Genomic DNA, 26235 nt, shown 5'->3' on the forward strand with positions numbered 1-26235 from the left:
CCTACCGGGCGAGAAGTCTCCCTCCTATTGGTCCGATAGGAGGCCGCGGCGTGCGAGGATTGGCCGGACTGGTGTCGGTTATTCGGCGGGTGTCCGCCCATCGCGGGAAGGTGAGGGCCTCGGGGCCGGGCGGGTCGTGAGGGGCTGTAGGGCGGGCGGGCCGTGGGGCGGCGATCGTTAAATTATTTTCAGGACACGTTGTAGCATCGAATGAACGAGTATTATGTCAGCAGGGGCTGTTACGACAGCAGCCAGGGACTGATGGAGCACTGCATCCCCAGCAGACCGGTGCCGTCCTTTCTGAGCTCGTTTTCCTTTGCCGTGGATTGGCGGGCAGCCCTTCGTGCCACCACCGCCCTCACGTCCTCAGCATGGTGCTGCTATTTCTGAATAGCGGCTGTGAGCGCGGCTTTCGAATAGGACAGCGTTATACCGGCGGCTTCTCCAACGTAAATATAGAAGCCTTAATTTAGAATCAATTTGGGGACGTTTCAGGCTGTAAAGTTCTCTTAACAAGATCTCTGCCGAGGACAGAGCAGCTCTTTATGGGACTGTAAATTTTGTGCAGACGGTCCCTGTGAAATGCAGGCTCCCTCTGCTCGCTGGCTGTTCTCTCCGTATCAATCATGTGCCTTGCAAGTAACGTTTCACAAATATTCTGTAAATCACAGGAAAATGCTTGCAATAATGTGAAATATGACTTTCACTTGACTGTTTCACCAGAGGCCCCTAGCAGGCCATTCTCCTGTCAGCACTAACATTTGTTATGGCTAATAACACTTTCAATCACAACTATTTTGGGCAAATGGATTTATTTTCAACCTGCTTCCCCGCAAAGGAGATCCTGAGAACGCCCTGCCAAGGACACGGGCTCTTTGCAGAGCACAGGCCGTTAATTCCCAAATGAAATTTCATCTCATCGTCATTCTCAGTCCTCTTAGCCAACTTTCTGAAGTCTTTGTTTGTTTGTTTGTTCCCCACGGCCGAGATGCATTTCCACCTCTCGGGTTTTCAGGCAGCTTCTGGTAACAGCAGTAGAAAGTTATTTTGGGGTGCGTGTCGTGGGGATGTCAGCCCCCGCTGAGTGCACGCTCACGTTGGTCAGGGTGGGTTGGGGGGATTTCAGACTGAAATAAAAGTGTGGCAAAGTAATTCAGTAAAGTGCGGATTGCTTTATGGGACTGGAGGCAGTGCAGACAAGGGGTGTTTCTGGATCTCCTGCTTTCTTCCACAAAGCTCTTATTATTTCAGATATTCATAGCTTTTTCATGATGCACTATTGAAAACTCAGAATGAGCACACAGAAATTAGACGACAGCAAAACAGAGCTAAAGTCCACCGTGCCAAAGGTCCCCAGGCACTCTCCCTTTGCCAAGGCCAAACATGTCCTGCTGGAGTGGATTTAGGCCCAGTTCAAACGGCTCAGTGCACTCACAGGAGAGCCACGCTGCACTACTAGGCATTGACCATTGACCCTGTCACTCCCCATGAATCCACACCTATCTGTGCCCTCATGTCACCCTACTTACTTTTGGGTAGGTCAGATATGAGAGGTAATGTTCTTGTTGTGAGGCTAGCAAGAAACCAAAGAGAGGAGAATTAGTAACATCAAAATGACTGTATTAACACAGCAGAATAGAGTATAAAGGAAAATGAGATACAATTAATGGCTAGAATTCCAGAGGTCTTCAATATGATGGTAGTTCCTTAATATGGATTTTTTTTTCCCTACTTTTAAGGCCTTTATTAAACTTCTTTCTCACTTTTCTCCAGGCAGAAGAGATCATGACATCTGTCAAAGAGCAGGAGGCCATCAGGAAGCTCATGATTTTCCTGCAAGAATGGGACAATGCTCACAAAGCTGCTCGAAGCCACATCCTAGACAACTTCATTAGAAGCAATAATGGCAAGACAGAACCAGAGCTGGAGCTGGAGTTCTCCCAGGGAGCTAGCTTGTTTCTGGCTCGCCTGGCAGCATGGCTGAGGATGACGTATCTGTTTCCTTGGAAAGCCAAAGGTGGCACATGGTAGTGGGATGGAAAGGAAGGGAAAGGTCTCTACCAAAAAAAAAAAAAAAAAACCTGTGTAAAGAATAAGCTTCTGTATAAAAATCCAGCTGCAGGGGAGAAACAAACAAACAAACAAAAAAACAGCATCTGAAAATGGAACTGAATATAGCCTGTCTCTCAGGGACCTAGAATTAGAAGCCTGGAATCAGGAACCCCTGCATGCCTTTGAAAGGAAGGTCCATGCTCCCTCTAACAAAGAGAGTACCCAGGTTCAGACCCCCACATTGCCAGAGTTGCCTGGGGAACACTGAGACAGTCTGTAATTCGCTCCTTAGCCTTATCAAACAGCTACATGTACAGCACGTGCATCAACAAGCTGCTCAAGTCCATTGGCGTCTTCTTATCTGCTGCAAGCGGGTGAGTACAGAATGTCACTGCCTGAGAGGTACTATGGGGAAGGAGCATGCAGGCAATGGGGTTGTGGCTTGCTATAAGATACTCTCAAATCCAAATCCACAGCTTGCCCATATCCAGAACCACTGGGTTGGCACAGTGTGGAAAGAGCATGCTGGAAGCCTGAGTGCAGAGATGGGGTTTTCTGTGCCTGTGGTTTAAGATCTGAAACGAGCACGGGGTAAAGCTGTAGGTGGTGACACACTGGCAGTAAAACTCTGTCCCAGCTGAGCCTCAGGTGCCTCGTGTTTCAGTGTCCAGGTGCCATTGCACTGCTACAGCAAGGTGTGTTCGCTCAGGAAGATGTGCTCCAAAGCAGGTGACGTTTTTGGCTTTGTTCCTCCATCCATGCAGACGCAGATACATTATTGAATTTCTGGAGATTGGAGGTGTCTTGATGCTCCTGGAAATACTAGGGCTGAACCACCTGAAAGAAGAGGACAAAAGAGAGTCTGTAAAGCTGCTTCAGCTCATTGCAGATGCTGGCAGGAAGTACAAGGAGCTCATTTGTGAAAGCTACGGTAGGCAGCGTGTCTACCTGTGCTTTTTCCTAATTCAGGTGAGGCTGTTCTCCCTGACCTCTGGCCCCAGGGCTTGCAGCACCGAGCCACTCCTTCCTCTGCTGCCAGACAGCAGAGCTGCAGCTGTTGGGCTGGCTGGAGGGAGCTCAGAGCTCAGCTATTGTTGAGCAGTCACATTTCATCTGCTCGCTCCGTTTTTAATGAGCTCACTTTCTTTACAGTCATTTCTTTTGATGCACTATTGCTGTCCCACTGCTCACAACTGCTACAGCAAAAAATCACACAACAGTTTCTATTCTTACCTGCAGCTGCCTACTGCAAACCTTCCCAGCCTTCCCCGTTGGAGGCTGAGGCTTTTGTGGCACATATCTTTTGAAAGAGCAGTAGAATATTTTTTCCTGTTCTTTTTTTTTCTCCTGTATGGTAGAAGCCAAACACCATTTATTGCTCTGTAGTTGGGATTATGCCTCACGTTGCAGGTGATACCTGCTGTCATAGCTTTCTCCAAGAGAGGTGGAGCAGTAGAGGGATCCTTAGCAGTGCTGCTGGCATGCAACTTAGCACCTTTTTCTTCATGCAGGTGTGCGATCCCTTGCTGAGCTGCTGGCCACCTGCAGCTCAGCAGAGGCTCAGGAGGAGGTGCAGATCCTGCTGGCCTCTCTGGGCCGCGGCAACCCCAAGTACCAGAACCAAGTGTACAGCGGGCTGCTGGCAGTGTTGCCACACGGTTCTCCTCATGCCCAGCAGCTGGCTCTGCAGACACTGCACAGCATGCAGGTGAGTGATGGGGGCAAAGGGTGCCTCCCTTGTGCCCCCGGGAGTTGGAAAACCAGTTATGCCAGAGAGAAAGGCCTGGCCCCATTCCCAGCACTAGCTGGGGCTGCCCCCTACCCATAGGGGGACAGCGGGGAGCACTGCACGCACCCGCAATCCTCCCTCGTCCCACAGGAGCTGCTGGGAGAGACTCCCTCGGCTGTAGTGGCGCCGCTACTGGCGGTGCTGGGCTCGGCGCACCCCGAGGTGCAGTACGAAGGTACGAGCCGTCCCGCTGCCTGGGGGCAGGGCAGGTCCGCGCGGGGCTCCGTGGGCGGTCGTTAGCCCGCGACTCGTTAACATGCGTCCGATTTGCATACCCAGCGTGCACCGCGGTGGAGTGTCTGGATCGCACAGTGCTGCGCCGCCGCTCCCCCGGGGCAACGCGGGGCTTTGCGGAGCCGGGGGCAGTGCGGGGCAGTGCGGGGCCGGGAGAAGAGGGGGGAGCGGAACGGGCGGAGATCGCCGTGCGCTGAGAGAGGCGGGCGGGCAGGGGGATGAGGGCCGAGAAAAGAATGGGTTATACTCTGGTTTCTCTTCAGATCGTATAAATCTTTCGCCTTTTACTAAAGATTTCCGTGGAGAGGAACAAGCACGAGTGTCGTGAAATTTTTTGAGGCTCCGTTTCGGCGGAGCTATCCCTGTTGTGGTTAATGACAGAGTGAGGTTCTCTATTATGCCGCTTCAGCGTTTGTCGGTACTGGGACATTCCGATTTCTTTTCGCTTTCTGCTTCTCGGCCTCGTTAGCGCAGTTCTGTGCTGCCTGTCCCGCCCTCCGGCACAGCCCGAGTCCCGCCCGCGCCGCACTGTGGGTCCGCCCCCGCCGTTCCGTTCGGCGGCGCGAGGCACCGTCCTCATCTGAGCGTGGGGGGAGTGGCGCATTGTCATTAGCATGCGGCTCATTAGCATGCGGCTCATTAGCATACCCAGCGTGCAGCGCGCGGTCCCGCGCGTCTCGCCGGGCTCCGGCAGGCCCCACGCGTGAGCGTCCGCCGGGAACTGACGGGGCGGTGCGGTGCCGTGCCATGCCGTGCCGGGTCGGGCTGTGCAGCACCGAACTGCGCCGCGTGGGGAGGAGCAGGGCGGGTCGCCGTGTCCTAAGGGAGGCGGGCGGACAGTGGGTACGGGGCCGTGACGGGCAGGGGTTATACTCTGGTTTCTCTTCAGATCGTATAAATCTTTCGCCTTTTACTAAAGATTTCCGTGGAGAGGAACAAGCACGAGTGTCGTGGAATTTTTTGAGGCTCCGCTTCGGCGGAGCTATCCCTGTGGTGGTTAATAATAGAGCGAAGCCGGGAGCGGTGTTAGGCGCTCACGTCTCTCAACGATGGCGCTTACAGCCGCCCTTGTTCCCCAGCCGCCCAGCTGCTGCACGCCCTTGCGGCCCGCCGCGCCCCGCCCGCCCTGCTGCCCGGCCTGGTGGCCCTGCTGACCCCGCCCGGGAGCAAAGCTCGTGCCGAAGGTAAAAGCCGCGCTCCGGCAGGCTGCAGCGACCCGCGCAGTGTGCGCTGTGCCTGTGGCACCGTACGGCCTCGCGTCTTACAAATGTGTCAAAGCATCGTTCTCGCGTTCCTCGTATTCCTCCTGCAGACCCAACGCTGCACCCGAGGGAGCCGATGCCGGCCCACGTTCAGCAGGCAGCTGCTGCTAAAGCCGTGGGGTAAGGAAACCTGGAGTAAAACCCACGGGAGCATGCGGGGGGTGGGGGAGGCAGAGAAACATCTTCCTTTGAGTTGGAAGCATATAGCGGGATCAAATGCACCCTCAGCAGAATCTGATGACACCAGGCTGAGTGGTGCAGTTGACACAATAGAAGGGAGGGAAGTCACCCAGAGGGAGCTGGACAGACTCGAACAGCGGGCACGTGAGAGCCTGATGAGGTTCAGCAATGCCAGGTGCAGGGTGTTGTACTTGGGTCGGGGCAATCCCATATACACGTGCAGACTCCTTGAGAGCAGCCCTGCAGAGAAGGGCTTGGGGGTCCTGCTGGACAGGAAGCAGGACATGAGCCAGCACTGCGCTCCTGCATCCTGGAAGGCCAGCTGTACCCTGGGCTGCATCAACAGCGGTGGCAGCAGGAAGAAGGAGGGGACCATCCCCCTCTGCTCTGCCCTTGTGAGGCCCCATCTGGAGCACCAGGCCTGGGGCCCCCAGCACAGGAGGGATGTGGAGCTGTTGGAGTGGGTCTAGAGGAGGCCACAAAGATGGAGCACCTCTTTTAAGAAGAAAGGTTGAGGGAGCTGGGCTTGTTTACCCTGGAGGCTCCAGGGACACCTAATCACAGCCTTCCACTGCTTGAAGGGAGCTTACAAGTAGGAGGAGGACCAACTTTTTACACAGTGTGATAGTGATAGAACAAGGAGGAATGGCTTTAAGCTAAAAGAGAGGGGATTTAGGTAAGATTTTAAGAAAAAAAAATTAATTGGAGGCAGTGAGTCTCTGGCACAGAGCACAGAGACCTCAGCCACCCAATGGAAGAATGAGTACCTGTGATTGACCACAGAATCCTTACATTTGGCTGCTTGTGCTAAAGTTTGTGCATTTATTATGAATTTCCTGCAGCGTCCACAAGATAGTGCTATGAGAACATTTCTAAAAAGCAGATGAGTTTAGTGGAACAGGGACATAGTCTCAAAAGCAATGATATTGGTAGTGGTTCCACTTGGAGCCCTGGGTTCCTCACATTCATGCAGGAAGCTTTCTAGAATTTATAATGCACCAGGAAGCTCCTACCAATAATTAAATAACTGTTTCTCAGCCAAAAACAAACAAACAAACCAACCACTAAGTGATTGACAATCCATAGTCAGTCAAATGTTTGAGATTCTGTCTTTTGTCCGTTGATGCCTCCATGGGGATCACACCAGATCTGTACCAAGAGGGCTAGGCTCAATTTATTATGTGCCCCTTCCCCTGCACAGGATAGAAGTTGATGGCCTGTCTTATTGCAGCATATTAGCCAAGGAGTCAGCAGAAGTGGCTGAAGAGCTGATCCAGCTAAAAGTGGTGCATGGCCTGATGGTTGCGGTGGGGAACCTGGATTATCCACTCAGCCAGAGAAATGCCAGCATCTCCCTGGAGGTGAGTGTGATGGTATACAATGGATGACATCATAGCATGCGGTCTCTTTCCAGAACGCTTGAACAGAAATGCTCCATGCACTGTTTTAGTGAGGTTTTTGTTTCTGAGCACAGCAGACAGACTTCACAAAGGCAGGAGTGGCTCTTCATTCTGGAAATAGCTGTACTACTTGTTCTGTTTGCCTTCCTCCTGCCAGCCACCACAAAGAGGGTACTGGGAAGCCAATGTTCACCCTCACACACCTGTTCTACTCCGCAGCTTGCCCTGGGGGCTGGCACAGACAGAGTTGAGTGGTTAACCAAGGTAGTTTCCCTGAATCTAGACACTAGTACAGAATTATAAGCAGGTTACTTTGTCCTGCTGGTGCTGCCTAAAGAGCTCTGGCTGCCTCAGCACAGATCTGTGATGACTAAGAAGAGGAAGGACCATACTGTGAGCAGTGGGAAAGGCACAGAATGAGGGATGGCTGAGAATCAGGCTACTCAGAGTGACCTATCTGGTAAAGCAGAGGATCGGTATACTGTCCACTTGATAAGACAGACAGCACCCTTCCTCCTCTTATCAGTGAGCTGGCAATGGGGGACAGCAGAGTGGAATAAGGTAGAGCTTAGAGCAAGGACCAACAAGTTCTGTAGATAAAGTTCTACCTCCATACACATGCATGCACACCCCTTATCCCCATACACTCACTCTCTGTTCTGTTGCAGTATTTTGTCCGCACATACCCCTTTGTGGAGGAGCATGTAAGGAAGGCAGTAGGACACATGCTGTTCCAGCTCTTTAAGGTAAGCATGCCTCCCTAACAGAGTTTATCAGTTGCACTAGAAGAACTTGATCTGTTTTGCAGAGGTGTAGGGACTGTACTCCTCTTAGAGAAAAAATCCTGTCTTGAGTAAGAGCCCAGAAATGAACCAAGCCCCCTTTGGAGTTTTCGCCTTCAGGCCGTGCTCAAAAAGATCATTTCTCTGGTTCAAACCCTGAAGAGTGCAAGGATGGATCTCAGACACCTGCTACTTCTGCAACAGCAGGATCTCTGTCAGAATGTGACAAGAGGTGACTCAAGTTCCTGCAAAGCCAGGACCCTCCTGCCTCTAGCTCCTAGAGTGGTGATACAGAGCACTAAGCCATATTGGGTCCAAAGAAGGGCAGAGACAGCACTTTTTTCATTACATCCAGATCCCTCTTGTTTTACCACAAGCTACCTCTGTTCAAAACTAGACATAGCCAGGAGTAGTAACACCAGAAACAGCAGGACTAAGGGACTTGTGCTTTAATTTAAGCTCAGTAGGGCCCAACAGCCCTTTCGCACTCACTGTGCTGCTGTCTTAGTATCCTGCACCAGGTACTGCAAGATAACCTAATTCTATTGCTGCCTCTTCCAGGACTGTCCTGAGACCTGGTACACAAAAATAGATCCAGTCCAGGCTGAAGAACTGGTCTCCAATCTAGTGGACAGCTCCAAAGACATGACAAAGATGCAATCTGCAGAAGGTAGGCATAGAACTGGACTCAGTCACTTAAGAGTCCCAGTTGTTTTGGACTAGTATCTCCCACAAAATTAAAGGGAATAGTCTGTGGTAGAAGGCAGCCCAGGAGACCAGGGCTGGGGTCTAGGGCAAGAGTGAGTAATGATAGATTGGTCTTTGTGTGCTCTGGTATTTGTATGTCTACACACTGGAACTGGAGTTCATGGGATAATTTTGTCCTTCTGGAGATAATCCCTACAGGGAATTGAACAAATAAGAGGCACCCACCAGCATCACCTATCTCCTATTTGTTTGTCCTCCTCCAGAGAATAAGCTGTGTGGGGCTATCTGGACCAGGCCACACACAAAGGTCATGGATCCCAACTTGCTACAGCTGAGCCAGTAGCAGCTTTACTCTTCTGCTCTCAACTACAGGTTCTGATAGACTGCTGAACATGGCTTTTTATGCAGCATGTTGACTAGTACATGAATTAACATTCTGGGCCACTGCTGAAGCCCTACTAAACTACTTAGGTGGGAGGGAGTGACAGAGTCTTACCTGCCTTCTGCTAAAAAGAGCTGATTCACTCACTGAAACGTATTAATCTTTACAGAAGTAGGAGGCGGCGTGTTTAGAGTGTCCCTTTTTCCCCCTTGCTTGGGAAGTTCTACACCACAAGATCTCAATTAAAAGAGAACATTTATTTTAAATTATTTTTATGCAAACATTACAAGTGTAAAGACTTCAAAAATAAATCTACTCCAAGAAGTCAGGGTATCTCTACAGCACTAGACAGTCTTCAGGGACTGTTAAGACTTTAGCAAAAACCAGCAAGAAATATGTTTTAAAGTTGAAGTTAATTAAATACAGGAACATTTATTTAATTGAAAAAACTTTGTAAAATACTGTGTTTTTTTTTTTTTTTAAAAACAATTACATATAGTCCATTTTCTTCCTAGAAAAGTTTTGCAGTGTTTTCAAGCACATCTGGAATCAAAAATTACATGTACATTAGAAAGTTATGTGTATCTACTTCTCTAATAGAAGTCCATTGTCATTAATAAAGGACCAGATATGAAACATCTAGCAGACTCTTAGCCCTCCTCCCCCCAGGCCTTGAAGGGGAGGTTTCTAGCAGAGTCTCTACAGAGTACCCTGGTACAAGACATGAAGAGAGATAGGCTGCAATGTGTTCTTCTCTCAGGCACCCTACTGCATTTAATAGTAGTTACACAAACCACTGACAAATGTTCAAGACATACAGAAGATTGCTTGCAAACCAGGTTTTGCTGTATTTACTGATGCCTCTGCTTTCTTATCTTCTTGCTGGCTTGCTCCTCTAGTTGCATGGCTACTTCCAGAGCATCCAGTGTTTCTGTGAAGGAAGAGAGGGTTATTGATCTGAAAACTGAATTCCATGGCCCAACTGTTCCACTTAGCAGTTCAGCTGATGCCCTTTCTACTCTGAAAAATGCAGACAATAGGACTAGTGCAGCCTGGTGATTGTGTAGGAGAGTGAGCAGAGGTATAAGATATGCTGGTGTTACTTCTTAAAAAAAAAAATAAATAAATCAGTGAAAGTGCAGGTTGAAGACACACCTCCTGAGTAGACACTATCTCAAAAAGTATTAACATACCTCTGGCACTAAGAAAGTTTCTTGAGCTCTCTTCTATGAAGTACTTAGCTCTGCTCACAAATATCTCAAGGTCATAGTCTGGTTGTTCTGTGATTCCCAGGAGGTAGTCAAGTTCAGTTGTCATTTTCTGTATTTACAAGAATGAACATAGTAAGAAACTGATTTTCTAGAAATTCGAGTTTCAATGTATCTGGCACACCAAAGCAACCGAGCTGAGCTTCCACAGACAACTTTATCAGTCTATGCTCATTAGCAGCAGATGGAAGTTGCTAGGTGGAAGAGACAGGGACTGGCTGGCCACAAGCACCAGAATTCCCCAGTTTGACCTGTTGGGCAAGAAATCACAGGAGGAAAAAAAAAGAACAAAACACAGCAATAAGGGAAATGTAATACCATTTAATTACAACCCATGGCCTACCCAGTAGCACTAGGTTCAGACAAAGCAAGCTGCTGTCAACATGTCAAGGCATCTTGAGCTGGGCTTCCCTCTTTACCTGTCTCAGTTCTCGAAGCTGTTCTACAACCTTCTCCTCCCGTTCACCAATTTGAGTCATAGCTTCACGGAAAGTAAAAAGGTGGGGAGAAAGATCTTCCTCCTCATCCTTGGACAGCTGCAAGAAAACAACTTAAGTAAGAACAGCAAGTTGTTTCCAGCTTTGAGATCTTTTCAGCCCACTGCACATACATACACTGTGTCGAAGACCTGAGCTCATTCCTGTTTCCTCAATCTCCATTTGATTCTGTGTTTCACCACCTCCATTATGAGGACTGAGCTCTTTCACCCTGCAACAAGAATATTTGCCACTTAATATCTTTCAGCAATTTCAGGGCTATAATATCACAAAGCAGCCGCTGTAATTCATCAGTGTTCAGCAAGAAGCATTTGGCTTTATTAAAAGAAATTCCAAACATTATCACACCTGGAGCAAGCTCACATAGAAACAAAGGGCTGTGAGAAAGAAAGATGAAAGATGTTTGTTTCCACATCCAGTCTAGCCATATCAAACTAGGACCTCTCCTGGAGAGAAGTGCTGAAGTACACAATACTAACTGCCAGTAAAGCCTTTCACAGAGACACAGCAGCTTGGTCTGTCACAATCAACTAAGAGGACTTTGTATAGAAAGAAAAGGAGTAAGGTGGTTTCCTTCTCTGCCTCAAAAAAAAAAAAAACTCTCCATGCTAGAATAGGCCTGTAATAAGGACAAAAGTCATGGCTGATGACATGGAGCTAGGAGTAGATGTCAAGCATCAGCTAGGCGCTTCATCCCACTTACTGTCGTCAGCTTCATACTTTCAGTGAGTTTTAGCCTACATATTCCCTTTCCAGTGGCCTGAACTTGCCTTGTGCACCAGCAGTGAAGCCAATGGGAGCAAGCGAAGCACAGTGCAAGTCAGATGCTTCATTTTGTCTTGTGCTTTCAGGTGATCAGGAATGACTGTCCATCAAAAAAAAGCCAAGAGGCCTTTTATGACATAAATGAAAGAAAGCTACCAAGGCTGAAATATGCAAGTTTTGTCTTGTTAACATAGGACAAAAGTCGCAGACTCTGCAGCCACCATACAGAGCCACGCAACACAGCATCAGCAAGGAAATACCACTGATCCTAGTGAAAGAGGGAAGGCTTTAGCTGTTTCTTTAGCTGTTGTGATGAGATTCAAAATACAAACTGCTTTCCCTGCAACCAGAGTCTGCCTATCTTTTTTCACTCATCATTTCACCAGAGAGATGTAAATGCTGCTCTTCACAGGTATTCCAGAGTTCAGCAAGACCCCCAGGGAACTCTAGAGATCTGTTCCTGCAAATGTGTCTTACAGATGCCCAAGACCAACCATGGAGCATTCAAATCCACACTCCCATCATTTGCTACCAAGCACCTGAGTTCTCTAGACTTCATTCAAGTGGTATCATACCCTACTAGCTCATATTAAAGTCCACAGTAAACACCTAGTGTTGTTCTGCATGATCTGTAGGGTTATGTCAGGGAATGTAATACAGCAGCCATATTCTTAGTGCGCACTATGGATGGAGGTCACCATTCAGGGCACTGCCGACAGGGTACACTTTCTACAAAAAACAGGGCAGTTTGAAGTCTAACATGAGATACTCTTCCTTTGAAGACAGACAGACAGTCAAAACATATTCTGCAATAACAGTAGAACCCCAAGTCAGAAAGTCATACCTGTCAGCATATCTCAATGTGTTTAAGGTGTACTCGCATGAACTCATGCCTGGAGAAATCATTGCTATCTGCAAACAGAAAGCCACAGTGAGTTCCACATCTGCCTTTCGCTCAAGCTATTGGCCCTGCAGATCTCATTAGGCAGCTGGGACATGTTAAGGAAAAGGGCCAGAGTTAAGATATGGCCACATCTGTTTTTCTATATGGCTCCTATGGAGCATGCCAGTGGCTGTATCCAGTTTTCCACTGACTTTTTGTGCACCTGTGGTGCTGCACCTTCCCAGGAAGTAAGTGTGCTTTGAGAGCACACTATACACTACTGTAGATCCACTGTATGAAAATGACTTGTGCTGCCTTATTCCTACTGAGACTGGAACACAGTTCACTCAAGATTTAATACTAAAATCCCATCCTTCTAGAAGAGGAGCATGCAGCTATCTGGTCAAATTGCAACACTCGCCAACAGTGAGTGGGTTTAACTGTTTCACAAACATACTTACCATACAGGTCCTTGAGTTTGTTCCTATGAAAGAGTCCCTTAGCACCTGGGTCAACTTGCTTTCACGGAAAGGAGTATGAGATTTGTTCTGGCCTAAAGCTCTGATACATTCCTAAGAAAAGACAAGTCGTGTGAGTGTAGTATCTGCATCTCTTCTTTAAGCAGCTCTGCAAGCTACAGCCACCAGCAGGCTGGAGAAGAATCATCTCTATCGATCTGTACACGCTTCCTAGCCTTTTGAGTACACTCCACATATCTGATTGTCACAAGATACCCAATATCCATCATGTGTAGAAAACAACAGAAACACAAACAAGACAACTTGAATGAAGCTTAAAATGGCTGTGACAGGGTTAGACTTGACGAGACTGTGAACTATACTGATTTCCTAGAAACATACTAAGAGAAAATAAAATACGTATCATTTTCAGGGTTATTAAAATACAAAACTAAGATCCTTTTGCCTGTTCTTTTCCCTTGCACTGGAAAGAAACAGAGTAGATTACCTCAAAGTTAAACAAAATCCTGTGTTGACTAGCACCATTTGCTCTCTGAGCTATAGCTCACCTTTAAAGCCAGCAAGCTTTTATTGATTTCTGCACCTTCCATTCGTGTCTGTCGATCAGCACTAGATGTGTCTGCACCTCTCTCATTTCCTGCCAAATCCACCAAGGAAAATTTGCCAACCAGTTTCCCTCTCTGCCGTAGTATGATTTGGAAGCAGGCATGTGACCGCGAAGAGCTAGCATTTGCAAAAGTCTGCCCAGATGTCCTACAGCAAAGATGCAAACAAGTGTCAGAACTGCATCACTGGAGATTCAAAGGTCCCAACAGCATTAAAGAAGACCTGCAGCCATTTAATTAAGTTCTTTAACCCGCACAGCAGTACCTCAGGTTTGCATGAATTATGGCATCACTTCTGTTATCATGCTGCCCAGCTCAACTCAGCCTACATAAGAATAACTTTCTGACTGCTAATACCTCATACACATTTAGAGCTGGAAGAAATACCTTCAGCCCAGCATTTTCTTGCCACTAAACATTAGCTGTGCTAGCACACTGCAGTCATTGTAAATCCCTTTCTTCAGCCAAGCAGACTTGCTGCTTAGCCTCTGCTGTGCAACTGTTCCTGCCTTTCACTGCTAGGGATTGAGTCTGCCATACCATAAACCTCACTGTGACTTTCACACTACCATTTGTTCCCTAAGAGGGCTGGCAGGCTTGTAGTCCCACCCACATCCCTCTCCCAGGTGAAGAGAGAAGGGGGTTGCCTGAAATACTGTTGAGAGAGGCAGGAGCTTGAAACATTCAACAGTTCCTGGCTGAAACATCATCCAAAAGAGGATGCACAGCAGAGCATTAGTGGAACTTTCAGGATGCACATATCTGTATATGCAATGTAATACAGTAGCCAAGTTCTTCTTGGCCAAGTAATATTTCCATAGTAGGTATATCTTATTAGACAGCTAAGACTTGTTAATACAGAACCTAGCCCCTGATTAAAAGACATACCAGTGCAATGGTAGAGACGCTCCAATCACAGTTTACAGCCAGGCCTGCCAAACTGAGCAGCCAAGACCACAGCAACTCCTCTCAAGGATTCCTTAGAGATCTTCAAATGACATGTAGCCTTTTTGCTGCTATCAGAACAGCTTATCTGGCCTGCAGTTAATCCTAAGTACTTTCGCAACTACAGCTTGATGCCAGCTGCTCTTCCTTGATCTCACACACTTTCAGGGAGCAACTTATGCTCCAGTATACTAGCTGATACTTCTAAAGCGCAGTCTGCCTGCTTCCTAGATGTGACCATAAGGGAAAGGCTGCTCTGATGCAAATATTTCCTCTCTTCTGGAGATGCGTGAAGATGTGGCCACTATGGAAGAAAGACTAAATCCATGCCTGCTAGTCTTTCATTCTGTAATCCCCTTGTTTTCATGCAGAGGTGCAGATCAGTGCCTGTCTGCTACTGGGAACTATAGGCTCCCTGTTTGAAATCCAAACACCAGCTACAAGAATCACTTTTTGCAGACACAGAGGTACAAGACACAAATGCTTTCTTTTTGTTTTAAGGCATCAAACCTGCAAGCACTGCCCATCTCAATCATTCTGATGACATCTTCAGCACAGTTTACTTGTTTTTCTTGCAGACCAACAACCTGAACCTGCTGCTTGCCATCCTCCAGGACTCGAAGCTTTGCCTTCTTATTCAAGAGATCAAACACCTATATTCAGGCAATAAGATTGAGGCAAATTTGAACAAAGACTCCTTGCAGGTAGCCTGTACTGGCTTTACAGAAAGCTGTACAGGAACATCACATTTAACAGAGGCTTAACAGACTACAAAAAAAGTATGTTTAATTCAGCTACGTGTAAAATACACAGCCAGAACCAGGCCAGGATTAAAAGAAAACAAGAAGTCTTACCTTTCCATTATATATTTCAAAGAAAGTCACATAGACTTCCAGGTCCTGACTCCTGTACCTGGGCTGGCTTAGAAGGAAGAAGACATCTTGTGCTGGTGAAGGAAGACAGGAACTTAATTAACTAGTTTAAAACATGTCCTAGTTGCTATTGAACTACTGCTGATTATCACTTGCCATTAAGCAGTGACTAGCAGCTTAATGACAGTCATCCTAAGCAAATTCTAATGAAACAGTTAGTGACATGCTACCATCTGGAAACCAGTTTCAGCAGCACTGTCATCCAGGAACTGAAAACAGGAATATGGATGCTTCTACTGCTAATATTACCTGCAGACAGCAACTCTTGCTGACCTAATAAGATCAGCGTAAGTAAAAACTGCACACACATCCCCCTGACGTGGGGAACATCAGGATCTGTTATTGCTTTGGACAGGCCTGCAAAAGCCAAGTATTTGTTTGAAATGCTTCCTGCAGAGAACCTAGACAGCACTTCCATGCTGCTGGAGATGATATACCAAAACAGTTGACCCTTTGATTGAACTTCAACTGACTTGCTGCACCAACAGTTTTACAATATGCCTTTCTATAAGAAAAGTAGAATAGAGAACAGTTTGCGATACTTTCTAGGCATTACATCAAGGAGGGGCTTATAAGCACCTGCTTCCTGTGAACATTTTGTGTGCTTTTTTTTTATTTTTGCATCTCCTGCTGTAAACAGCCCCGCTTATTAATCAGAACTTAAGTACTCTATGCATCTTTTATCAGAAACATTTTAAGTAATCCTATAAAAACAAAGCATATCTATTTGAGAAAAGCATGCACAAATTTGATTTTCATATCTTAAGAATCAACTTACATGCAAAAGCATATATGCCTTTTGAGGCATTCTGTGCTCTCCCAGAGAAGTCTCCACCCATAGTCTATTAAAAGAAAAGGCCATCAGAAGTAAAGTGCAGCTCAAAAGCAAGGCAGGCAATCCGATTTTAATCCCAAGAACAACTAGGAAGTTATCATGTATACGGTCTGATGTGAATGAGATGATTACAGCAATACAGTTAAGTTATTTGCTGTTTCCCTGTCAGTTTAGAGATGAGATTTAGACCATGCAAAGTGTCAGTTAAATGCCTGTAAGGCTCCAGAGTGCTGGCTATTCCATTAGAGTTCAAAGGAGCTGTTCCTCCAAGAGGAAGAAGACATGGTTTTCTTCACAACTTCAGAAGAAATACTTAAAGCTACAGAAAAGGAGGATTAACAACTAAAACTATTAACAGTTTAATGACAAAACCCTCAAGATCCAAGCTCCTTGTATAATCCTATAACAAAGAACTTCAACATACTTTATCTAAACCTATAAAATCTGATTCTTCGGAGGAAAAAAAAAAAAACAACTTACATGCGTCTTGCCACTGCCCGTCTGACCATATGCAAAACATGTTGCTTTTCCACCCTCAAAGATTGTCTGTACAAGAGGCCTAGCAGTGAACCTGGATATTCAGAAGATAAGAGACTGTTAAGGCAAGCATTTCACATCCTACTTTATCAGTTTTCCTACAGAAGCAAATAAAAGCAAATCCTTAGATAATTTAGCAAGGCCATGCAAAAACTGTGTTAGACATTTTAGTTGTTTGGTTTCCTCCAGAAAGGAATTTTATATTTGTTTCAGGTAGCAGTTTAAGCCAGGCTGTCACCGAGCTGTAGCTCAATGCTTTTTATCTTGAAGGTCATTCCAGTGAAAAGAAAGCATTACCTGTACACCATTTCATTAGAAGCACATTCATCAAATGAAAAGTCAAATCTAAATGTTTGGGTTTCAAGGTATTTTGTTAGGTCCACTTTCTGCTTTGGCTCGTGCACCAGAAGGACACACTTGCTTGGAACAGTAATCACATCACATTCCTTTTTGTTTATTTCTGTTGACAGAAAAGAGACTCAGTTTTAACATGAATAAGCCACATCAAACTGCTGACAGAGCAGCCCTGATCTGGAGCACACTCACCTTGTTTATTCAGAGGGCGCTTCCTAACACACACACAAATTCTATGTTCTTCTATCTAAGAAAAATTAGGAAAACAAGTAATTACATTCCTGTTTCACCTACTTAGAATTACAGAGGAAAAATTTCATGCTTCCTCACATCAACTTTTATATGCACCGATTAATTTCTGAGAGGTGCTAAGGAAGAGTACAACTCATGCAGTAAGGTCAGTCTTGAAGTCCATCAAACACAGAAGGAACACTATGAGCAGTTTGCCTTTGAGTAGCGTACTCAGCATATCATGCAGAAGTGCTCCTATGCTAAAGTATCCCAAACATACTGTAGTGGGATCAATAACATATTCAATTGCTGGCCAGCTGTCCAGCAAGACCTGATATTACTGCTGCAGCCAGGCTCAGGTAAAAACTGTTATTTTAATTTACCTCTGGATGTATTTTAAGATCAGAAGTTCTTCACTGATGTAATAAGTTTATCTACATAGGCAGTACAGCTGCACATTAGTTGAGTCTGGAAAAGTGCCTACCACACTGATGGAAGCAGAAAGTAGAAAATGACAAGTTCATCTTCTGTCACGCAGCAATATTTGGTTTTCAGCTTTGTCAGATGCAGGTACAGAAACCACGCAGTGTTCTACAGTCATCAGCACCTACTTGTTTGGACCTAACGCTGTCATTTCTCACTGACTATAGCAAGGCTTTAGCTAGGCAAAGACTGCTGCTTCTCAAGTATTAAACAACACCACCTCCAAGTTTGCTGAAGATCTCTGCTGAGCTTGCTTTTTGTAATTTGACCTTAACTTCTGCTATCTTACTTTATGACCTAGTTTAAAGTCACTCACTGTACAACTTATATATGATAACAGTATGTTACAGGGTAATAGTCTGTTTTATTTATTCATACCTATATATAAAGTAAATCAAACTACTATGTCTGCCATTTACAAGCTCTAAAAAAAAAAAACACACACTGATGTTACACACAAAACATTGCATGATAATCTTCAAAGGGCAATCTCTCTGACATTACCCTATGCAAACTAATGCAAGGCAGCTTATCCTAAATTGGACAGGTTAATGACCTCACATTTACTACCAGGTGCCTCAGGATCACAGTATGCTCAGGATTTCCCAGGAGCTGTGATGCACTAATGTGCTCATATGCTACAACCCTCGATATAAAATAAATAAGCCAAATAATCTGTGCTGCAGTCAGTGGCCTCAATATTTCCTTACTGGGTCAGATAGAGATACTGGCTGGCAGTCTAAAGTTGCTCTGAATTCCCTGATCATCCGTGCAAACTCCCAGTTTGGACAACTGCTGTCAATTTCCTGCATGTAAAAAAAAAAAAACAAAATCAAAGGTAGTTAGCCCATTATAGCAATATATATAAATACATTTTGGTTTTAACTACCACAGTATGCTGTCCTATAGTATCTCCTTACTGGTATAGTACTACACCTGTGCACGTTTTGTCCTGATTTCAGTAAGTTGAGCTCTCTTTTCTTCTCTCTTGTTTTTCATCTTCTCCATCTCTTTTACGATGTTAGATTTTCTTCGAACTAGATAAAAACAAAAGCATCTCCTTTAGTTAAATTTTCACCCTATGTTTTAAACACATTTTACACCACCCTGTCACTCTAAGGGCGGAATTTCTAAGGAGATACCACTATGATAGAATTACACATTTATCATAAAAATACTTAAGACATCCAGTCTTACTGCCAAAGCCACCTTTTCAAAGTGCTAGTTTAAGAGCATACAAAGTAGCACAGTGACGCACCACTGACTGGTGAATCAGTTCTTAGCCACTGCTCCCTGGTACCCCGCTGCTCCCTGGTACCTGGGCTCTGTGAAGAGCTTATTCTAGCAGAAGGCAGATTATCCTCTGTAATGCCATTTCCATTTGGAAGCACAATTTCTGGAACACAGCGCAGCCTACTAGCCCTGGTTCGGCCAGCTGCAGAAAGAAGCCAGACCAAAGACAATAAGTGGAACCCAAAGATTAAGAACTGTTTGTTATTTGTGAAGTCTTACAGATCTCAGGTATTCCTCTGCTCCAATTCTGGATTGGTTCAGAGAATAAGCTAAAGCTTGCATGCAAATAATTGTTTTTAAATCCAGATTTTATTCAAAGCTACAAATCAATGCCACATCAGCTAGATAGGAAGTTAATATCAAACCTCTTGTTTGAATGTCTTCAGAAAACTTAATTCATGAGGCATATGCACAGCTGTTCATGCAGAAGGTCTGGTCAAGATAGATAACTGCAGTTTCACAGTAATTCAAGCAGGCTCAAGTTCTTGCTTCACTCAACCAGCATATGTAGGACTACTGCCAGTGTAGTCAGAGCCTGTTGTGAGCAGTACCAAGGCACTTTGCTTCCTGCTTGCCCTGTGAATGCTACTCGATGCTGTTAAGCAGGTACCACATTAACCCACAAGACCTGCTGCAGCTGCCTGGTTAAGGAAGTACGCTGTTCTTCAACAACACTGTTTCCCATGTCCTTCAATAATTCCTTCAAGCAGAAGCCCCAAATATTTACACAGCATGGGACCTCCCCCTTGCTTTATATGTGAAGGGCTAGGGGCTGCTCCTATTCCTAGATAGGTAGTTTACTTAAATACATGGAAAGCATATTGCTTCGTATCAGCAATTCTCTAGGTGCTTTCTCCACTCACCAGGAACTGCCAAGTTGTTTCTTATTTGTGTAGAAGTACAGGGATCCACCCCCATCTCATTTTCCTGGAGGTTGTGCTGAGATTCTGTGATGACAGACATCCTAGAACGGCCCCGCACAGCTTTGGAAACAGAAATTCAAGGTCAGCATTGCGTATCAGAGACTCAGGCATTTGAAAATAATTATGTATTCAGATGTGCAGGCTGTGATTAAAAGGACCGTTTCCAAATTTGAAACATTAGCAAAGTCTGCGATAAAGCAATGCTGGAAAGGTAGGTGGGTGAGAAGTGACCACCACAGAAAAACAAATATTTCATTCCAGATTTGCAGCTTCAGTGAATTTCTTTTCAGATATCACTAGGGATTCACTGATATGGCTGTTCCAAATCTTAAGACCTAGGAAGGAGGTAGTTACATCACAGACAAATGGAAAAATCCTCTGAAGCTTCACACCTGCAGGCTACAAACTAACTGATGGTGACAGCAGAATTGCAATCTGGCAGCTGCTTAAAATGAATTTATCCAAGGCTATACCACTATTTTGCTTTTCGGACTTCAGATTGAGTTATCTATATCTAGGAAGGGCAAGCCAAAAATCATTTCTTCCACATCCAAAGATAAAACTGGTCAAGGGCTGGATACACCTATCACAAACCCAAGCCCAATACAGAGAGAGCATGGGGTGCCACAGCGGAGTGGCAGCTTAATGACACTAGTTTCAGCTCTCAGCTCTAAGGACTCTACACAATCACAATATGAAATCTTCACAAAGTGCCTTTTTGAAGCATGTGGCAATGGAGACTACCTAAGGTTTTGTTCTCTCACTGAGAACAAACCACTTGCAGAGCTTCCTAGGGAAAGGATAGGAACATACACCTCAACAGAACATAAAGAAAGCAAATCTGGTATGAAAAATAGAAGTGTGCTATGAAAACCAGAACTAACCTCCAGGAGTCACAAGAATTTATCCAGAATTAATCACTATGATTTCAAAGGAAATTATACTTAATGTGAAATAAATCTCAACTTCAATTCTGGATCAAATTCCTTACAATTGTGCCCATGAAATTCAGTGCTCATGTGTTAAAATTTTTACCTGCAATCTTCTGCTCAGGTGCAGAGACATTAGATGTCACTGCTGCAACTTTAAGAACAAAAAGAATCAGTTTCATTATACTCAGATGGTATGTTATTCCATTTCCTTTTGTCAAACATGCCCAGACCTGATGTCATCACAACTCAGCACTTTTCATAGTGCTCCTAGACAGACACACATGCCAGAGGATTTGCTCCACTTCAGTGGTTTGGATTCAAGTCATTTCTGTACAGAGAATATACAGCATCTTCTAAAATTCTTACTGCTTCACAGAACTTAGACATCATCTGTTTTCAAGTTCATCCTAAAAGCACTGCTTCTCTCATTTCCTTTAATGAGGAGACAGACACCTTCTGATCTTTGATTTGTTTAGTCTAAGGACTGACTCCTGAAGTCAACATTAGCTTCCTAATTGGTGCAGTACACAGTTTGCTATGAGAATTGCTTCCTGACACTCACGTTGTGCAACTATAATATAGATAATATTTGATGACTGATAAATGGCTTCCCTCCAGCACTCTGAGCAGGTCATCAGGGACAAGACTGTGCCAGAAGCAAAGGCAACACACACTTCAAATTTGTAATTAGATTTTATACATCAGGAAAGCAGCAACCTCTGTGAGGACATTCCCTCCCCACCCCCCATCAGTCAATGTCTGAATTAAAACATCTTTATTTTTCCAGCTGGCTGTCCATTAACTGATTTGTCTAGAGATCATCACTACTTTACCACATCATTTTTCCTGCCAATTCACAAGATCTATGGAGAATTCTCTGCATTTGAGAAAGATCAGCATGCTCTAGTACAGAACAACTTTTGACATATTGAGTTTCTTGGACTACTCCTCTCTCTCAGGTACAAGGGGATTTGTACTGCTGATTTCCAATATTAATTTCCCTTCTCTTGCATTGTATACAGCAAGAAGGCCAGACAAATGCAGCCATTCACAATTCATAGAAAAGCAAAAGTTTTGGCCAGCTATGACATTAATCTGCAGTCAGCTGACATCAGCATCACTCAACTGTATTATAAATAGACCTGTAACACTGTCACTTGCAACTCAAGAACAACAGCTATCTAAAAAGATGAAAAACACATGAATCTCCTAACTCCCACACCTCAAGAAAAACAATTCCTTAAAAGCCCTGCACTTTTACTTTTTCTCATCTGTCTTTGCTCAGAACACTGTACAGACAAAAATCACCGAGCTAAGGCACACCAGCTAGCACTTCAGCTGCCTAGTCTGAATTGTCTCCAGGAACAGTTGCTGCCCACGGGGACCATTTGAAGAGGAGATGCCATTTGATGCTGCTATTTCTTTCTTGCACTTTCTGTTGTCATTTTGACACTTTTTTGGCATAATAACTGTCGCTTAACTTCTCCCGTTTGCAAAGCTACATCCAAAACTTTAAACCTCACAGCAGCAGGAACTTCCTAGCAACATTTAAAGCCATGTCAAAGAATAACTACAACAGCGCTGCAGAAAAGGGCAACATAACGAAAAATCCCAGCTCACAGGAACAGGAGAGCAATTGGCTGGCAAAGGTTCTGCACTCAGGAGCGTGAAGCGTTGGTACAAACTGGTATGCTGTCTTTAGCACTGCCTAAAATGGAATACCATGGCCACAATGGAAGACCACTGTTTCACAGGGATGTAACTGAACAACATTTTCTCACCTTCCCGTGGAGCAGGGATTTTTGAAAGAGTTGATCTACGCTTCTGTTTCTGGAAAACAATGAGAGCTATTAATAATAAGAATAAGCCATGAACACAAAGGACAGCACTACAGAACAGCATTAACGCAGCAAGGATTTCTGATTAAAGTCTGCGAGACAGAACACAAAGTCAGATGTCTCCAACTTGTAAGACCAACAGCATTATTTATAACAAGACCTGGTTTTAAGTGTGCCGCGGTCACATTACTGCGGGGAGACTAAAGCACTTACCTGCACCGTTACATTCTCTTGCAAAGGAAGGTTCTCTTTCACTTCTGCAGTGGGTAGTTCTTCTGCTAACTCAGGATTTAATGTTATCACATCATCAATCTCAATCTGCAAGAGCAAAGAGAAGATCTGACATTTTCTTTTTTTAATGTTGACTTTCAGGACAGGCAAATAAACCTGAACCAAACACTAAAATTGCCCTTAAGGGCAAGACAACAGTTAAAATTCTATTTGAGTAGCCTACATCCAGGCGTGCTAGAATAAACACGCTAGTTATGCCATTTACCCTCATCTGCCAAACACCACGCAGCTCTGCAGGTGCCATAGAAGAGCTCTGCGAGCACAAAAGATAGGCAAAGCACATCAAGTGCTTTTAATCTCTTACGGCTAATCTTAGTAAATCTCAGTGACTTCTGTGCTAGCAGAGCATTAAGAGGTGACTGTGACTGCGCTTACTGAAATAAACTTCAAAGAGCTACTTAGACCCGGGGAAAGGAAGGGTTCAGCATTTAATCCACAAGCCAACGCACCTGCATTCTCATTGACAGCCACAAGTGAGTCCATGCAGGTCCAGCTGCGCCTCCCGCCCGCCCCACCCAGCAAAGTCACAGTCCGCCAGCCCGCACAGATCCCGCCCGTCCCATCACAATGCGCAGCATTCCACAGCGACCGGGGCAGCGCCGAGGGTCCCGGCCCTCTCGTTTCAGTCGCTCCACGCCCGAAGGGCTCTCGTGCAAAAACAGCAGCGCTTTCACAGCCGCCGGCACGGAACGCAACCAGCTGAGCAGCAGCGCGCGGGGAGCAGCGCACCGCGGCGTGCAGGATGCCCTGCAGGCAGGCCGTGCCCAGCAGCCGCCCGGCGACGCGGGGCCGAGAGCAGCGCCGCGTGCTGCAAACCCGCGGACAACGCCAGCAGGAGCGCCAGCCCTCACCTCCTTGCCCTTGACGACGCCCGCCTCGCACCACTCCACCGACACGGAGCGCTGCTGCGCGTCCACCGCCTTCACCGTCGCTTTGTGGATCAGACCTGAAAGGAGGAAAGTCGGAAGGAGCTGCGAACGCCGCCGCCCGACCCCGCGGCAAAGACCCCGCCGCCCCGAAGCCTCGCCCTGCTGCTCACCGTTGCTGCGCTGGACGTTGACGACGCGCCCGGGACAAACGTGGCGGTAAAGCCGCGGATCCATGGCGCGGCGCTCCGTCCCAGCAGCGGCACGCGCAGACGGGCAACGGCCGCTCGTTTAAACGCCGCGCGCCGCGGGGGCTACCGGGAGAACGCGGGGGGGGACCACGAGTCCCAGAGTGCCTTGCGCGTGGGGGGGCCGGCAGTCACAGCGAGGGAGGAGGGGTCTCGGCAGCGCGGTGCGGGCCGGGAAGTGCGGTTCGGAGCGAAAGGGCGGCAGCGCGCATGCGCAAACGCCGCCACTGGGACCGAGGGGAAAGTCGTCTGCAGTGTGAGTCTGTGCTGCGCCGGGCGGGCGGGGAGCGCTGTAGAGAGCGAGGAGCATAACGGTTTTTTTTGGTTCTCTTACTGACCAGCAGAGGGATCGCGCCGCCAAACCGGCGCCTCAGATTATTCCACGACACTCAGAATTTCCCAAGACATTCGTGCTTGATCTGCTTTTCACCTGCAGTGGTGAAAAGGCTCCACCGAAACAACGATGAAAGGCTCCAGAGAAGCGAAGCCTCCAAAATTTCACGACACTCAAATGATCTCACGACATTCGTGCTTGTTCTGCTTTTTACCTGCAATAGTGAAAAGGCTCCATCGAAGCAATGGTGAAAGGCACCACCAAAATTCCACGACACTCAAAACATCCCACGACACTCGTGCTTATTCTGTTATTAATCACAGTAAAGATAGCTCCGGTGAAGGGAAGCTTCAAAAATTCCACGACACTCAGAGATTCTCACGACATTCGTGCTTGTTCTGCTTTTCACCTGCAATGGTGAAAAGGCTCCACTGAAGCAACGGTGAGAGGCACCACAGAAGGGAAGCCTCTGAAATTCCACGACACTCAAAAGGTTCCATGACTTTCCTGCTTGTTCTACTTTTCCCCAGAAACGGTGAGAGGCTCCACAGAAGGGAAGCCTCCAATGATCCCACGACACTCCGCTCATTCTGCGCTTAACCAGCAGCTCAGTCTAAGCAGACATTGCAGGACTTCCACGACACTCGGGCTTGTTCTATCATTAACCACCACAGGGATAGCTCCGCCGAAGCGGAGCCTCAAAAAATTCCACGACACTCGTGCTTGTTCCTCTCCACGGAAATCTTTAGTAAAAGGCGAAAGATTTATACGATCTGAAGAGAAACCAGAGTATAGCCCCACCCCTTCCCGGCCCCGTGCCCCCTGCCGGCCCGCCGCCCCCAGCACACGGCGTCCTGCCCTCCTCCGCTCCTCCCGGCTCAGCCCGGCTCTGCACCGCCCCGTCCCGCCCCGTCCGATCCCGGCGGCCGCTCACTCGCGGATCGGCGGAGCCCGGCGAGGCGCGCGTGTCCGCGGGCTGCACGCGGGGTATGCTAATAAGTTGCATGCTAATTTGCCCTATGCTAATGAGGAGGCGCCATCGCCCCCGCGCTCAGGTTGGGGCGGTGCCGCGCGGCGCCGAATGGAACGGAACGGAATGGCGGGGGCGGGAGCGGGGCGGGGCGGGGCGCGGCTGCTTGGGGAGCGATGTGCGGGGCTGTGCTATGGGGGCTGGGCTGCTGAAACTGAGTGAACTCGGGACGTTCCGTTATCGGCAAACAGCACAGCCGAAACGCTCGCTCTGTTATTAAGCAGCAGTGAGATCGCTCCGCCGAAGAGAAGCCTCAACAATTCCACGACACTCAGAGATTCCCACGACATTCGTGCTTGTTCTGATTTTCACCTGCAGCAGTGAAAAGGCTCCACCGAAACAACGGTGGGAGGCTCCACAGAAGGGAAGCCTCCAAATACTTCACGACACTCAAAAACCCCACGACATTCTGCTTGTTGTATTTAAGCAGCAGTGGGATAGCTCTCCAGAAGAGAAGCCTGCAAAATCCCACATCACTCGTGCTCGTTCTACAGCTCGATCTAAGTAGAGATTCCCGAAGTTCCGTGACACTCGTGCTTGTTCTGCTATTCACCAGCAATGGTAAAAAGGCTCCACCAAAGCAGTGGTGAGAGGCTCCACAGAAGGGAAGCCTCTGAAATTCCATGACATTCAAAAATTCTCATGATATCTGTGCTTGTTCTGCTTTTCGCCTACAGTGGTGAAAAAGCTCCACCGGAGGGAAGCCTCCAAAAATCCCACGACACTCAGAAATGCCACGACACTCGTGCTTGTTTTATCTAAGCAGCAGTGGGATAGCTCTGCAAAATGGAAGCCTCAATCCTATGGCACTCATGCTCGTTCTATAGCTCGGTCTAAGTGGAGATTTCAAAAGATCCATGACACTCGTGCTCGTTCT

General features: G+C 46.7%; 2 protein-coding genes and 3 non-coding genes across 19 annotated transcripts; 3 read left to right on the forward strand and 2 right to left on the reverse strand.

Annotated features, from left to right (window-relative positions):
- The first annotated feature begins 16 nt into the window (after positions 1–16).
- On the forward strand, positions 17–26210 carry ARMH1 (armadillo like helical domain containing 1). 10 transcript variants are annotated; one of them, XR_014885359.1, is made up of 14 exons: positions 77–110; positions 234–449; positions 1774–1991; positions 2358–2426; positions 2817–2983; positions 3564–3760; positions 3932–4016; positions 5155–5259; positions 5388–5457; positions 6749–6878; positions 7586–7663; positions 8261–8369; positions 21774–25315; positions 25583–26210. XR_014885359.1 is itself a non-coding variant. In XM_085232318.1 (13 exons), exons 2-13 carry the CDS (start codon positions 372–374, stop codon positions 21953–21955), a joined length of 1488 nt encoding a protein of 495 aa, XP_085088444.1. In that variant the 5' UTR covers positions 77–110; positions 234–371; the 3' UTR covers positions 21956–26210. The 10 variants fall into 10 exon arrangements, 9 of the variants coding, with proteins under 9 accessions (XP_085088449.1, XP_085088444.1, XP_085088447.1 ...); XM_085232318.1 differs by having other exon boundaries at positions 21774–26210; XM_085232321.1 differs by lacking the exons at positions 21774–25315; positions 25583–26210 and adding an exon at positions 21539–21743.
- On the forward strand, positions 4319–4433 carry LOC116217008 (U5 spliceosomal RNA). Its single transcript, XR_004160845.1, has one exon. It is a non-coding gene; the product is annotated as a U5 spliceosomal RNA (small nuclear RNA).
- Positions 4945–5059, forward strand: LOC116217019 (U5 spliceosomal RNA). The gene has a single exon (XR_004160856.2). It is a non-coding gene; the product is annotated as a U5 spliceosomal RNA (small nuclear RNA).
- On the reverse strand, positions 9028–24058 carry KIF2C (kinesin family member 2C). Of its 6 annotated transcripts, none has more exons than XM_019618811.3 (22): positions 23920–24058; positions 23732–23826; positions 22803–22907; positions 22533–22581; positions 20855–20902; positions 19760–19879; positions 18922–19038; positions 18540–18640; positions 18314–18409; positions 17082–17136; positions 16833–16995; positions 16479–16569; positions 15942–16005; positions 15086–15177; positions 14742–14884; positions 13230–13434; positions 12664–12774; positions 12164–12231; positions 10672–10765; positions 10477–10593; positions 9983–10109; positions 9028–9720 (listed from the first exon to the last, which is right to left on the reverse strand). In XM_019618811.3, the coding sequence occupies exons 1-22, from the start codon at positions 23981–23983 to the stop codon at positions 9641–9643; spliced, it is 2205 nt and encodes a 734-aa protein (XP_019474356.1). In that variant the 5' UTR covers positions 23984–24058; the 3' UTR covers positions 9028–9640. The 6 variants fall into 6 exon arrangements, with proteins under 6 accessions (XP_019474356.1, XP_019474353.1, XP_085088443.1 ...); XM_019618808.3 differs by having other exon boundaries at positions 18862–19038; XM_085232317.1 differs by lacking the exon at positions 20855–20902.
- Positions 25007–25121, reverse strand: LOC116217025 (U5 spliceosomal RNA). The gene has a single exon (XR_004160862.1). It is a non-coding gene; the product is annotated as a U5 spliceosomal RNA (small nuclear RNA).
- Positions 26211–26235: the final 25 nt, after the last annotated feature.

This window comes from Meleagris gallopavo, chromosome 10, assembly GCF_905368555.1.
Source record: "Meleagris gallopavo chromosome 10, MGAL_WU_HG_1.1, whole genome shotgun sequence".
Taxonomy (NCBI): domain Eukaryota; kingdom Metazoa; phylum Chordata; class Aves; order Galliformes; family Phasianidae; genus Meleagris; species Meleagris gallopavo.